The following is a 14,807-nucleotide window of genomic DNA, read 5'->3' as shown; positions in this document are numbered from 1 at the left end:
AAATAACATACAAGAGGACTATCACTGCAGGTGTGAAAAAGACACATTCTAGACAAAAGACGGTTTTATAAATAAATGTTATGTGCAAACTTATCCCCACATTTTTTTTTTCTGCTTTATCTCCCCAAAGCCCCCCGTACACAGTTGTATATCTTAGTTGCATGTCCTTCTAGTTGTGGGATGTGGGACGCCATCTCAACGTGGCCTAACGAGCGGTGCCATGTCCACGCCCAGGATTCGAACCCTGGGCCCCCACAGTGGAGCGTGCGAACTTAACCACTCAGCCATGGAGCCGGCCCCTATCCCCACATTCTATGGTTAAAAAACAAATGGGCCTAAGATTCAAATTCAAAAGGGCCCTTCTTTTTGGAAGTCTTCATCAATAAGACTCTCCTTCAAACAAATAACTTGAAGATCCCACATATGTGAGAATGTAAAAAAAAACGTTACAGCAGTATGTGTAAGAAAAACAAAGGGTTAGGTGGATGCAATGCTTTAAGGATCAGATGATGGTTGTGGACCTTTGCCTTAGAAAAATACACAAATCTACAAAATTTAGTATGCAATTTTAGGGGCCTAAGTGCCTCTGCTTTATAGAATGCTTTCCAGTACTGTCTTGATGGGTTAGATACAGATGTGTATATAAACAGCTTTGCGTATGGCTGTGAATGACAGCTTTTGGAAGAGAAGAAATAGTCTGCAACTTATGAGAACAAAAAAGATAAGCCCCAGTGGAGAGGAGTTTTTCCAATTTAAGCTGGCTCAAGATCAGTTGGTTCTTTTCTCCAGGGGTCCTATGAATCTAACTTCATAAGTGGTTTGAAGGAGTCCTGGTCCTATACAAGATGAATGCTAAAAACAAAAAAAAAGAACACATATGTGCCAAGTGTGTCTTTTTTTTCATAGATAAGAGAAGCTTCTTCACTAAACCCCTTAAGTCCATCTTTCTCCCCTCAACAGAGCAGCCAGATGATCCTATTAATATGTGAGGCAGACCATGTTATTCCCAAACTCAAAACTCCTCCAATGGCTTTCATCTCACTCAGAATAAAAGCCAAAGTCTTTAAAATGATCCATAAGACCCTATGGCATGTGGCACCCTTATCTCTGATTTTATCTTGCGTGACCTTCCCCCTTATTTACTCTGCTATAGTGACAATGCCTCCTGCTCTTCTTTGAACACCCCAGGCAAACATCTGACTCAGGGCTGCCTGAAAGGCTCTTCCATCAGATAGACACACGACTTGTTTTCTTAATTTTCTTAGACCTTTACTTAAATGTCACTGTCTTTACAGCTCTGGCCACTTTATAAAAAATGACAGCACCATCCTAGACTCAGCACTTCCTAGATTATTTCTCTATTTTTCTTTTGATATTTACCATTATTTAAGATATACTATATACATTTAATATATATTAAAATTTTCTGATTCCCCCATAGGAATGTGAACTTCACAAAGGCAGGACTTTTTTTAAGAAAAAAAAAAAATCGTTCTATCTTAATTCACTGCTGTATCCCTTGCCTAGAATAGTTCCTGGTACACTGTTGGTGCTCGATAAATATTTGCATCTAGAAATATGAATTAATGTAGAAATATGTCCAAGTTCACAAAGCCAATAAGCAACAGAGCTGGCAATAAACAGAGAAGCAGAACTATCTTAATATTGAAGTCCATGGTCTTTGCAATGTTCTCAAGCACCACAGGGCAGAGGAAATAGTAGATGATTCAAATTACTATAGAAGATGTCTTGAAAGAGTAAATTAAAAATTATTGCTGTTTTTGATTCTTTCCAATGGAAATATATATATGTACATACATATGAACATATATTTTTAAATACCTATGTGACAATAAAATACAAACCATCCAATTTTTAACAAATAAAATACCACTAAAAATTGCAAATTCAAACTCCATGATCCCTTCTCATTTTTCTTTAAGTATGAAAATATTTCTTGAGTTATAAAGAAATAAAACTTGTTCTCTTTTAGATTTTAGATTTGAGCTTTCTGAGTTTATATAATAGTGGTTTAAAAAAATCAAGGAATAATAAAATTCCACGATGGCACAATGATGATAAAAATATATATGTTGTATTTTATAGAAAATACCAAACTAAAAACATTTTTTAAAATTGAGAGAGAATAATATACCTTTTTTTCCTATCCTCATGAATTCGATTCTAATTTATAGATCTTATGCAAAGCTGTGGTAGTTTTATGTACTTTTACAATGAAATTCATCCATTCAAACTAATCAAGTGAACTAATCAATATGGACTCATGTTGTGTGGTCATCTGATAAGATAATATATGGAAAAACATCAAGAAAGAGGGAACAAAGGTGACGTGCATGTAGAAGTAACTTTAGTTGTACAGAGTACCTGTTCAAGCGGAACATGATTCACCAGGCCACTGACAACTGTTCTTGGGGCTGTTTCTCCAACATCTACTTCTTCTACATACAAAGAATCTGCATCAGGGTGTTTTTTGGCAGTGATGATACAACCAATTCGAAGATCCAGACGGGAAACATCTATTGGTTTAGAGTCAGCACTTCCTGTTACTGATTGCTGTTTTTTCTCCTTTTTCTCTCCTAAAAAATATTTATGAATGGGTAAACATCAGAAGTAAAACAAAAGTACACTATAAAAACTCCACAGCGCGGATACTGATGAGCTTAAAAGAAAAAAACATTGTTTATGTCTACCTTCACTTAAATAACAAAAGAAAGAATTATTCAAGTTCTAACATCTTCAACCCTATTTTGGCTATTTCTCTGTTGAATAACTGTATATCTCTCTAGTTAAAGACATAGAGTAGAGGTTGGTAAACTATCGCTCATGGGCCAAATTCAGCCCACTGCATGTTTCTGTCAAAGTTTTACTAGAACACAACCACGTCCATTCATTTACATACTGTCTACGGATGCTTCTGCACTGCGGCAGAGTTGAGTACCTGTGACATAGACTGCATGGCCTGCAAAGCTTCACATAGTTACTAAATGGTCCTGTACAGAGAAAGCTTGCCTTCCTCTGAAACAGGGCTGTAGAACATTCTTTAAAATTTTTATTGTGACTCTTTAGAGAGTGAAAAATCCTTTATTTAGAAAGAACACCACAATCAGTAGCCAACCAAAAGAATGAACTACAAGCAAATGTAATTTCACTGATAAAATGTTTGTCTCATCAGTTAAACACACAAGTAGGTATACAATGAATGTCTACATTTCTTTTATTTCCCTGAAGACTTATTAGGGCTTTAGGTTTATCCACAGCAACCATTTGAGCAGAAGAGAACATTTTATTCTCATTATGTTTTAAAAATCCTAATTTTATGTATATGCTGATCATCTAATTCCTATTAGCATATGATTACTTTAGCCATTAAGTCAAAATGCAACCTGTAACGAGTTCATATTCCTTAAGTTTACATTTAGTTTCTTGTGCAGAAAAAAACTAAAACAAAATAAAAACTTATCTTCTGATCTGCAAGGTACAACAAGCTAATATGGCTTGGAAGCATTCCTTCCCAACTATAGCTTTGTTTAATCTTTGAATAAATATTTCCTGACATCTAAGGCACTGGAACCAGTAATGAGTGGCCCATGCTATCAAGGTACAGAAAGTTGCTTTTAAGGAAGACAGATGTATATAATGATCATATGATAAACATTACATACACAAAGAATTATAGATGCACAGAGAAGAACAGAAGCACAGAATGCCTGGAGTGGGAAAGGACGCTTTTTGTGTAAAGGACATTCACAATTAACACAAAGCAGTTCACAAAAGAGGAGGCAGAGCTAGTTCAAAACAACACACAACTTTTAATCTCATGAGCAAATTAAAAAAATACCACTTTCCATGTAACATATTAGTAAATATTTTTTTAATGGTGAAAACCCAAACAATAAAGAAGTATATATACAAAATTACTAGAAGACTATACACCAAAAATCTTAATAGTAGTAATCTTTGAGTGCTACACTATATATTTACTTTAAAATACTGCAGTATAACAGTATGGTATATCTATATCCATATATATTTTTAACTTTAATCTACTTCCTAGGCATTTGAAATACCTTTATCAGGAATCCACATTCCAGAGGTAACTGCAAATATTAAAATCTATACCAAGAACTTTGTGAGTCATCATAAGGGATTTTAGAAACGTCTCATTGGCAAATGAGTGATGCTCACATGTGGCAGTCTAGAACGACTGCATGGGCACTACAGCCCTTGCATGCACAGAAATTTGGCATGTGGCAATCCTGGCAGCCAAACACCCATGGAACATCCCTCTAGTCCAGCACTGTCAAATACGGTAGCTGTCACCACACACAGCTATTTATATTTAAATTTAAAATAATTAAAAATTCAGTTCTTTAGTCACACTAGACACATTTCAAATGTTCAACAGCCATGTGTGGATATTGGCTGCTGTGTTGGATAACCAGCTATACAGCATTTCCACCATCCAGAAAGTTCCATTGGATGGATGTGTCGTACGCCTAGAGCTCCAGCAGGTCTCATGTTCCCCTACTCCCACAGAGGAAGACCACTGTCTCATTTGACTAGAAATTTGACTGATCCTGCAGTCACAACAACAATGCATCCTCTGAGTACAACTTCACCAAACTTAGAACAGGCTGTATGATTGTTTTGTACCTACTTCTTAATAAATTTTATAAAGTGGAAGAAATAGTCTGACTTGCTTTCACTGTAAGCATACCACCTAGTGGTGAAGCTATGTACGAGAGGATGTACAGCCCCTGTCTACTTCTAACCGACAGAGGCTACCAATGTTTACCAAAAGGAACTGATGAGCGTCAGATGCTAAGTTGGCTTAGATTCGTTCACAAATCTCTCAGCCATTTAATATTTTCCAAAATATTTTAAATGAGTGTAAGTATTATAAGGCATGTACAATGAATTTTAAAAACACTTTTTTAGACATATCTGAGGAAATAAAGTCTAGAAAGTAGTAAAGGAAAGTAGATAAAAAAGGAATCACATTTATGATTAGATAAATTGTTTTAGCAGCAAGGTAAGGATAAACTAGAAAAGACGAGGCTTTAACACTAAATCAGATGAGAGACCAGGACAACCTGAACTAAGGTAGTGCCTAACACAACGGAGGCACAGAGCTGTCCCAGATATGCTCTGGTGGTAGGAATCACAGGCTTTGTCAGCCGATTAGATGGGAAAATTGAGGGAGGGACAGGGTAAGGGTGGCTGTAAGATTCCTAGTCTGGAGGCCAAAGCAGATGGGGATGTACTTTCTGCTTCAGTTCTCACCAGTTCCTAAAACCTTAACACCTCCACGACTGACCTCAGACACTTTGCTTTGACTGGAATATCCTTTTCCTATATTCACAACTGGTCCTAGGCTAACTTTCTACCTGTGACTTCTCCGAAACTATCCCCCAAATGTATACCAAAATCCAGTCACACCAAACTACGTGAGGGCCTCTACACTTAATCTCTACCTTCTGTGTATTCAGTTATGCTGGGCCCTCCACCTCAAATGCAACTCTTACCTGTCCACCTGGTCAACGTCACACATCCCTTAGAGCCCAGCTTCTATGTTCCAACATCATATTGTTCCTAACTTTATTCTAGTTCATAAAAGTTTAGACTTTCTTTTTGACATCATAATTATTATCAAAAATGTTGACATCTGATAAACCAGTCAGGGGCCAAATAACCTTAAAGGTTAAAAATACCTTTCTTTTCCATTTTCTCTTTCACCTTCTTTTCTTCTCCTCCTCCTCCTTTTATCTGTTCTTTGGCTCCAGAAGACATGGTTGTGATTGGCATAGACTGTACCACATTTTCAGAAACTGGAGACTCAGCTCGCAATGAAGGACCAGATGGGCACGGTATCTGTTTCACTGATATAGAAAATGAAATAGATAATGTCAGTCATATTAAACCAACACACAAGATGAAAACTATGGAACTGTGATACAAATATGAACTTTCAAAAGAGAATGTCACTGTATACGATTATCAAATCTCTACTGTCTGAGACTGTAAAAAGGCTGACAAGAAATTAAGTATATTTTAATCACGATAAAAGAATAAATGGGGGGCCGGCCTGGTGGCACAGCGGTTAAGTGTGCACGTTCCGCTTTGGCCACCCGGGGTTCGCTGGTTCTGATCCCAGGTGCGGACATGGCACCGCTTGGCAAGCCATGCTGTGGCAGGCATCCCACATACAAAGTAGAGGAAGATGGGCATGGATGTTAGCTCAGGGCCAGGCTTCCTCAGCAAAAAGAGAAGGATTGGCAGCAGATGCCAACTCAGGGCTAATCTTCCTCAAAAAAAAAAGAAGAATATAAATAAAAAAAAATAAATGCATGATTCTCGTTTAATCACTAAAAACTAAACTGAGAAAATTACAGATAACAACAATAATAGCTAATATTTATGGACTTATTATGTCCCAGGTACTTTTCAAAATGCTTTACACGAATTAATTTGTGTAAATCTCATGAATACCCTGAGCAGTAAATTCTGTTCATACCACCAATTACAGGTGATCAACCTGAGCCACAGAGAAGTTAAAAAGCTGGCCATCACACACACAGTGGGGAGACGAGGAAGAATGTACATCCAGGCAGTCTGTCTCAGAGACTATACCCTCCTGACTTAGCACAACAGCACGCTTTTCACTCAGGCTTTCTTTCATACTGAACAATCAACTGGGAAGGTGTTTTAATAATAGTCATTTCTATATTAGTGGAATTAATGGAGAGACAGCATTACTTGTCCATAATTCTATTTCAAAAAAAAACTTTCTAAAAAACGCAAAGAAAATTCCTTCAGCAATGTTGAAAACATTCTTATAAGCCCAGTGACCATGGAGAAACATAATCTTGTGAAGGATGCCGAAGCAGCACAGATTCTAGCCAATCCAGACCACTTTTCTGAGGTATGTGTAAGTTCCCCAGGGGCTGCTTCTCCTTTAGTAAAGGAAGCTCCAGCTACCCCTATTTTATGTTTCATTAGACAGAATTCAATACTTTAAGGCAAACTATTGATTTGTTTTAGCACTTCATTAATAAGATTGGAGTTTAGAAGTTTAATGTTTCAGGGCAATCTTCTAGAACTGAAGAGAAATGAAAAGCAGCTTTACATTGCTAATATTTTAACTGTTTAATTCGGTACCTGTATTCCAAATCTCCTAGTCTTGGAAAACATCGACAAGCCCCAAATTTTCCATGGACAAACAATGTTTCTCGATAGTTTTAAGCATACATTATTGACTTTCCCTTATTTTACTTAAGCTCACTAAGGGTAGAGTTCATGCCAGGCATTCAGCATGATTCACAGCAGAATGACAGTCAAAAGGAAGTAGCAAGAGGCTCTGACTACACTTGGGCCTCCTTAACCCACCTAGAAAGGCTTTTCTACAATACAGCCAAATGCCTTTCTGTGTGGTACTTTGAAATTGTAATAGAACCATTATTATTAATGTTTTCAAATAATGTAAATTTACCTAGACATCTTTAAAATAATTCAATAAAATTTTAAATTTTATTTACAACATAACAGTTGAAAGGATAATTATCTGCTGACGTGGATAATCTAAAAATTATGATTTCAGGCAATTTACTTTATAGCTCTAATCTTCCATTTCCTCACGTATAAAACAAGAATATCTGTATACACATAACTTTAAGGATAAAATATATAATATATGGGAAGCACTGGCATATGGCAAAACTCAGTGCATGTGAACTATATATTATTATGGCTTATTTTCAATAGCTATTCAATAGGGAACAGTGATGATCAAGCTGAAGTATAGTACAGAGATTAAAGCATAGTCTTGAATCCTGGCTTGGCTTTGCCACTTTTTGCATGACCTCAGGCAAGATCATTTGCCTCTAGAAGCCTCCGTTATCTCTTCTGTGAGGGGGACGAATGCACGAGAAGGGCTGCTGTGAGGATAAGACGAGAAAGCAAGCAAATACCTAACTTCATAAATAATAAATGATAGAATAGTTATTATAAATCAAAACAGCCTATCATTTCTATATTTAATCACCTCCATTTCGAATTTCTGCCTGAATTAGCTCTTGTTTCAATTCTTCAACCTCTTTTTTCAATTTAGCATTTTCCACTCGAAGTTTCTTCTCTTCTCTCAAAGTTGCCTGCAAAACTAGGATCAAGAAAATCAAGTTAGGATACAGCTGTTTTCTAAAAGGTTTCTCACAAGTATTACTTGAAAAGAACACAGCCAATATAAACATAGCTAGGATAACACTAGTCACCAAATGTTTGGCCAATTCCTTTATATCAGTTCAGTATTTACTAAAACAACCTGATATTTAAAAGACAAAAAAAGGGAGCCAGCCTGGTGGCATAGTGGTTAAGTTCACGCGCTCCACTTTGGCAGCCCAGGGTTCATGGGTTCAGATCCTGGGTGCAGACCTACACACTGCTCATCAAGCCATGTGTGGAGGCACCCCACATACAAACTAGAGGAAGACTGGCACAGATGTTAGCTCAGGGCCACTCTTGCTCTGGCAAAAAGAGGAAGATTGGCAACAGGTGTTAGCTCAGGGCCAATCATCCTCACCAAAAAAAAGGAGGAGGGGGAGAAAATCTGTAAAATAATAATGGAACAGAAAAGGTTTTGTTTATGAATCATTTTCCTAGCTTGTATAAAGATGCTTGTGACAACTTAAAAACCCAGCTCAAAGTCTCAGTAACAGATAAACTGTAAGAAATAGAGACAAGTATTAGATACATCAAATTACCATTTTGAAGTCTGAGATCTAATAATGATACCAAACTGTAAAACTATTCCCATTTCTTTCTTTTTAGTCATCACCTTGTAAAAGTTGCTAACTAATTTTTCATTCCTAATGTCTCAGAAATTGAGCTGCTCAAATATTCAATGAGTGAAATAACTTCAAAGATTTGCTCAAGATAGATAAAATGTGTGTTAAAGGCGAGCAACAGGGTACTCAAAAATCTAAAGGGAAAAAAATGACTTGGTGGGGTTGGCACTGCTTCTTCCTAGGTGGGATTTTAAAAATCTGCAGGAGTATTTTTGATTGTCACAAATAACGGGAGTTGTTCCTGGCATCTACTGAGCAAGCGCCAGGGATGCCAAACGTTCTGCAATATGTTAGATATACCCGCACAACGAGCAACTGTCTCACATCCTGCAGAGTTGTACGTTGTATGGGTGAAAATCCTGTCAATTATTTGAGCCTAGATCGTAACTAATTTTTATATATAAGAACTATTCTTAAACATTTTCATTATACTCTGAATTTTCTAATTTAGAAATCAAGTACCATGTAAATCAAGAACAGACTATACTTTGCTTTGTTCAGAGCTCTACTAAAGAATTATCCATCACCCTGAGTAAATCACAAACAAGACTGAAAGCTACTTCTGGTGTCTCAGTTGCCTACACAAAGGCAGACTAAATAAGACCTGTACCAAGCGGCATTAGACCTGTTGCCTTCTTGGTGATTCCACGCATGTGAACCACGTAGCACGTGACCCCTCAAAAATCTGGCAGTAAGTCCTGCCTAAGTACTTACTTACTGAAATACACGTTTTTATTATTACACTATTTATAAATTACTTTCTTTTTAGTGCTCCTCTATATTACATACAAGGTTAATGTATGTTTTGAAAATATGTGTATAGGTACATTATTTTATCTAAGAAATATGTTCTTCACAGGATATTAAAAGAGATTTTGCAAAATATTTATTGTAAAATAGGGCAATGGCACTGAGAACCACCAGGATAAGCTGCCAAAAAATAATGATAAAGGTGAAGAATAAACATACAACAAGTGTAGAAAGCTTCCCTTTTTTAGTTAGCACAATAGAAACGCTAGTCAAGATGCTAAGAAAGGGACACCTGTAGGAGAAAAAGCTCAGATTACAACATACATGCTATCACAAAGAAGTCTTGATCATCTCTAATCTCTTCATGCTACTAATGGAAAGAAATATTAAGAATTTTAAGTAAAATAATAAGAAAAATTCCGGGGCCAGGCCAGTGGCGCAGCGGTTAAATTTGCACGTTCCACTTCTCGGTGGCCTGGGGTTCGCCGGGTCGGATCCCGGGTGCAGAGGTGGCACTGCTTGGCACGCCATGCTGCGGTAGGTGTCCCACATATAAAGTAGAGGAAGATGGGAATGATGTTAGCTCAGGGCCAGGCTTCCTCAGCAAAAAGAGGGGGACTGGCAGTAGTTAGCTCAGGGCCAATCTTCCTCAAAAAAAAAAAAAAGAAAAAAAGAAAAATTCCTTAAAAATGTTAAGAAAAATAATAAAAAAGTGTTTACAAAACACTATAAAAATAAATAATTAAAATAGTATTTTAAAATTAAGAAAAAAAAGAATTGGCAAAGGAGAAATTTTTTGGAGAGTAAATGTAGGATTTTGTAAGCCATTTGGAGTCTTATCTAGCAGAGAAAAGCATTTATTTGTATTAGTGATGGTAAAAGATTTTGGAATTTTCATTATGACATTAACCTTGACTACTGAGTCAATTTGTCTAAAATATACTTAAACGAACAAAACAAAAATCAACCCAAACACTAAAAGCAAAAATTCAGAACTGATATTTTTGTGCATATCATAGCAATTTCTAGGTATTGGAAAAAATGTAAAACTCATTTCAGAAAATGTCTGAGTAGAAAGTAATACAAAAGTATACATTCTCTTCCATACAAGGTTAGAGATATTTGAGTTCATATGATTTCACTCAATTTTCCTCATTTTTGATCTCTAATTCTATACCAACTTATTTTAAACAATTTTCTTTTAGCAGTCTTGAAATAATACATTGTTTTCTCTATGTATCATATATTCACCATATACCGATTCTAATTTACCTTAATGCTAAAATATTGTTTCACTCAAAATTAAAATTTTAAAGGAATCTAAAAGTTATCATCAAGATGATGAAGTAATAATTTATGTGGTAAACACATTTTTTCTGCTCTGTTAATATATGAATTCATTTTAGCTATCTCCTTAGAATATTTTAAATTTTCTTACCTGCTTTCTCCTTAAGAAGAGCAACTTGCTGCTTAAGATATTCAATAATGTGATCTGCCTCTGCACCCTTCTGTTCCAATCTCTTCAAAACAGCATCACTGGTTGCCATTTTTGCCATGAAACGGCAGAGAATCCTAAGTGAAAAAAAAATAAAAGGGACAAATTATCCTGTAGATGGAATAAATTTATTGTACAGAACACGTGAACAAGGAGTCTGAAAGGAAAATACTTTCTACTCTAACAGATGAATATGTTAGAAACACATTTTTCCAACATAGAGCAACAAACCCAACAAATGGCAGAAAGGTTAAACAGACTAATTCCTGAATCTGTTTACAAGAGGAAATCAATTTTTTTCCTAAATGCAGAAAAGACATTATTTACCTACATTTCAGATTGGAAATTTTAAGGAAAGCTTTAAAATACTGCAGAATGTTATGACACAAGACGAGAACACGAAGAACAACAATAACCTTAACTAAGCTATAACTGAGCACTACACCTATGTCCCCAAGTAAAGAACTGCTGAACTCCTCCTGTGTCTGTTACTCTTGTATACGGGATATTTCTACTGTCTATTTAACTATGTATAATTTTAAGGAGGAACAGGTGAATTAGGAAAGAAAAATATTAAAAGAAAAACATCAACAATGAGGAAAACATCAATACTAATCATATGTCTACTCAGAAATAATGTTAGTATATATACTGTGTCCGTTGTAAAAGAAAATTACAATTTTAATTTTATAGTAATTCTTAGAAATTGGAAAACATTTGTCAAGGTACAGAAAAATGCATCTAAGCAAACATTCTGAGATTAATTGATCATGTTAAAGTTTAAACTACTAAATATTAAGACAAATAGTCACACTGACAAAACACAGAGCTAATCATTAACAATACTACGAATTTCTCTTTTTTACCTGATTACCTGATCAAGTTATCATTAAAAGTAGAGCAAAGACAAAAGCATTGCTGAAATAATTCTGATTTTAAACAAATGATGCAGACTCAATAAATGGTGAAATTTTTTGATAAAGGAAAAATCGGCTAATAATGGACAAATGATACAAATTATAAAATTTCAAATGACAATGCAATATCTATCTTATATAAAGAACTTTCTGAAACGTTTACCTTTTTCATAAAAAGAAAACCAACCCTCAAAAAACTTTATGCTAAAGTTGACAATTTATGATATAAGTAATAAAAATAACCCTATAAAGTTGCTAGTAAATGAAGAAAATATAAATGGGGGATTAATTAAAAAGGCATAGTAAACTGCTCATGTTCTATGTGGACTATTATTTAACAGTTTAGAAAAACACAAAGAAAAAGAAAAGGTACAAAAGTTGAAAATGAAGCTATCACCCTTTTTCTGAGGAAGATTAGCCCCGAGCTAACATCCGCTGCCAATCCTCCTCTTTTTGCTGAAGATTGGCCCTGAGCTAACATCTGTGCCCATCTTCCTCTACTTTATACGTGGGAGACGCCACAGCATGGCTTGACAAGTAGTGCATAGGTCTGCACCTGGGATCCGAACCAGCGAACTCTGGGCCGCCAAAGCAGAGAATGTGAACTTAACTGCGGTGCCACAGGGGCAGCCCCACCTTCTGAACTTTCATATCCTTGTTACACAGCACTCTTCTAGTTTAATGTTATTTTATTTTAGTCTAACGTCAGTAATGACCAAATATATTCAATAGGTGAAATACTGCTATCTTGAGTAATATAATGAGTATTTGATTTGGCATAATTTGTAATTTTCACTTCCCTGGCAAAGAGAAATTTGATGAGAAATACTAAACTGAATGTGAAATTAGTGATACATTTTAGGAGAAAACCTTGTAAACTAGTATCTTAACCGATAAGAAACAGACAGACTTAAGCATAAAACAGTTTTCATGAACTCGCCCACAGGTCCAGAGTCGTCTCGCACACATCGCCAAGCTGTGACAAGGCACAACGTGAGACTCACACCCGGGCCCACAAAAGAACATTTCCAAACTAAGACTCACAATCATTTGCAAAATAGAGATCTAAATCCTAGCCTAAGAGAAAAAGAGGTACATAACTTCATTGTGTGGAAAAATCTATTAACTACCTGTAAAATACATTGACAAAAGTGAGTTAAACAAACTATGATTTTTGAAACACATATTGAAGCACAGGCACAAGTTTAGGAAGAAAGAATGCCACATTTCAAAACAGAAACACAAGGGGCCAGCCTGGTGCCGCAGCGGTTAAGTTTACATGTTCCACTTTGGTGGCCTGGGGTTCATCGGTTCAGATTCTGGGTGCGGACCTATGCACCACTTGTCAAGCCATGCTGTGGCAGGAGTCCCACATATGAAGTAGAGGAAGATGGGCAAGGATGCTAGCTCAGGGCCAGTCTTCCTCAGCAAAAAAAAGAGGATTGGCAGCAGATATTAGCTCAGGGCTAATATTCCTCAAAAAAAATAAAAGAAAAAAATAGAAACACAAGTGAGCTGAATATATTAAACACATAAATACTGCCACTAAGAGGAAACAATCTGATAAAGGACAGTGTAAAACTCTGAATGATACGATAAAAAACATAAATGAGAGAAAACCAGAATAATCCTCAAAATCATTATCTAAAGATGCTAAGAGATTAGGAAATATAAAATGAAAAGACTTGCCATCCCAGTTTTTGTGAAACCAAAAAACTGGTATCACAAACTGAAAACACAAAAAGGATTACAGCTAGTTAAGACTAGGTAATAATTTCAGTTTGGCAGGAGAGGGATAACAATCAGCTATGAAATTTAGTTTGAATTTACTTACATTTTTATAAGTAAACTACATGAAAGTTCCTTTCAATAAAATGCTCAATAAAAAACATATCACCCCCTCAATATAAAAGGGGATAATGGGTTACTGAAGAGCAAGTGAAATGTCTATCACTCAAATACAAAAAAGCATGTAAAATACCATGCAACCTACAGGTAATTCTTATGCATTAAGTTTAAATACTACAGAACACTAATTTGCTATATATATATATATATATATTTTTTTTTTTAGTTATATAAGCATATTATAAAACAAGTATAATTTATATACATGGCTATAAGTTTACAAATACTTGGTTAGGTTAAGGTCTAGTTTTAAACTGTAAACTGGCAAATAAAACCAGGACTGAGAAATGTATATCACTTGAAATATTCAGCAAAAATGGATTTTTAACTAAATAACTAAATAAACAAAACATGAGACATAAAGAAAAAGAGAAAACATGTTAGGAACAAAGAGCAAAGTTAGTGGAAAACACATATCCAGGCCATGAAGTCTTAAAATGTTGCGACTAAAGAGGGACGACAGTGATCCAACCCAACCATTCGTTCTTCGCAGTCTGGTCCCATCTCTAGTGTCTTCTAGGGATTACAAACTGTCGCCATACAGACCAGGGACGCCCCTGTGTTCCAGAGTTAAGTGTTAGAAAAAATTGGATTTGAATGCCTTTAGACAAGGCACAGACTTCACTCTCTGTTGTCTGCCATTTATGTTACTGCCAGGACCCCATAAATAACTTAAGTTCACGACCTCAATTTTACTCATAGTCCCTGATTTTGAGCCATGTGCTGGGTTTATAGTAGAGACCAAAGTAAACATTTTCTTTATACTCTCTAAACTTCAGACAAATGGGGGAAACACAGTAAACTGGAGAAAGTTTTTTAAATGGTTATATTTAGGGCAACAGTGCAGGTTTAGCAACACTGCTTAAAGATCAGACA

At 35.8% G+C, this 14,807-nt stretch overlaps 1 protein-coding gene across 6 annotated transcripts in view; it reads right to left on the bottom strand.

Moving 5' to 3' along the window:
* Window positions 1–14,807, bottom strand: part of AIMP1 (aminoacyl tRNA synthetase complex interacting multifunctional protein 1) — a 103,226-nt gene that overhangs the window by 85,402 nt on the left and 3,017 nt on the right. For all 6 annotated transcript variants that reach the window (XR_011501815.1, XR_011501814.1, XR_011501816.1 and 3 more), the window contains exons 2-5: window positions 11,050–11,183; window positions 8,063–8,176; window positions 5,733–5,900; window positions 2,386–2,597 (exon numbers count right to left, since the gene is read on the bottom strand). Coding sequence is in view for 1 of the 6 variants with exons in the window: in XM_014839104.3 (XP_014694590.3) it covers window positions 2,386–2,597; window positions 5,733–5,900; window positions 8,063–8,176; window positions 11,050–11,183 (628 nt within the window). In the remaining 5 variants the exon portion in view is untranslated. The remainder of the gene's footprint in view (window positions 1–2,385; window positions 2,598–5,732; window positions 5,901–8,062; window positions 8,177–11,049; window positions 11,184–14,807) is intronic.

The sequence above is a fragment of the Equus asinus genome, chromosome 3, assembly GCF_041296235.1.
Source record: "Equus asinus isolate D_3611 breed Donkey chromosome 3, EquAss-T2T_v2, whole genome shotgun sequence".
Taxonomy (NCBI): domain Eukaryota; kingdom Metazoa; phylum Chordata; class Mammalia; order Perissodactyla; family Equidae; genus Equus; species Equus asinus.
This window is presented reverse-complemented; position numbering and strand designations above follow the sequence as displayed.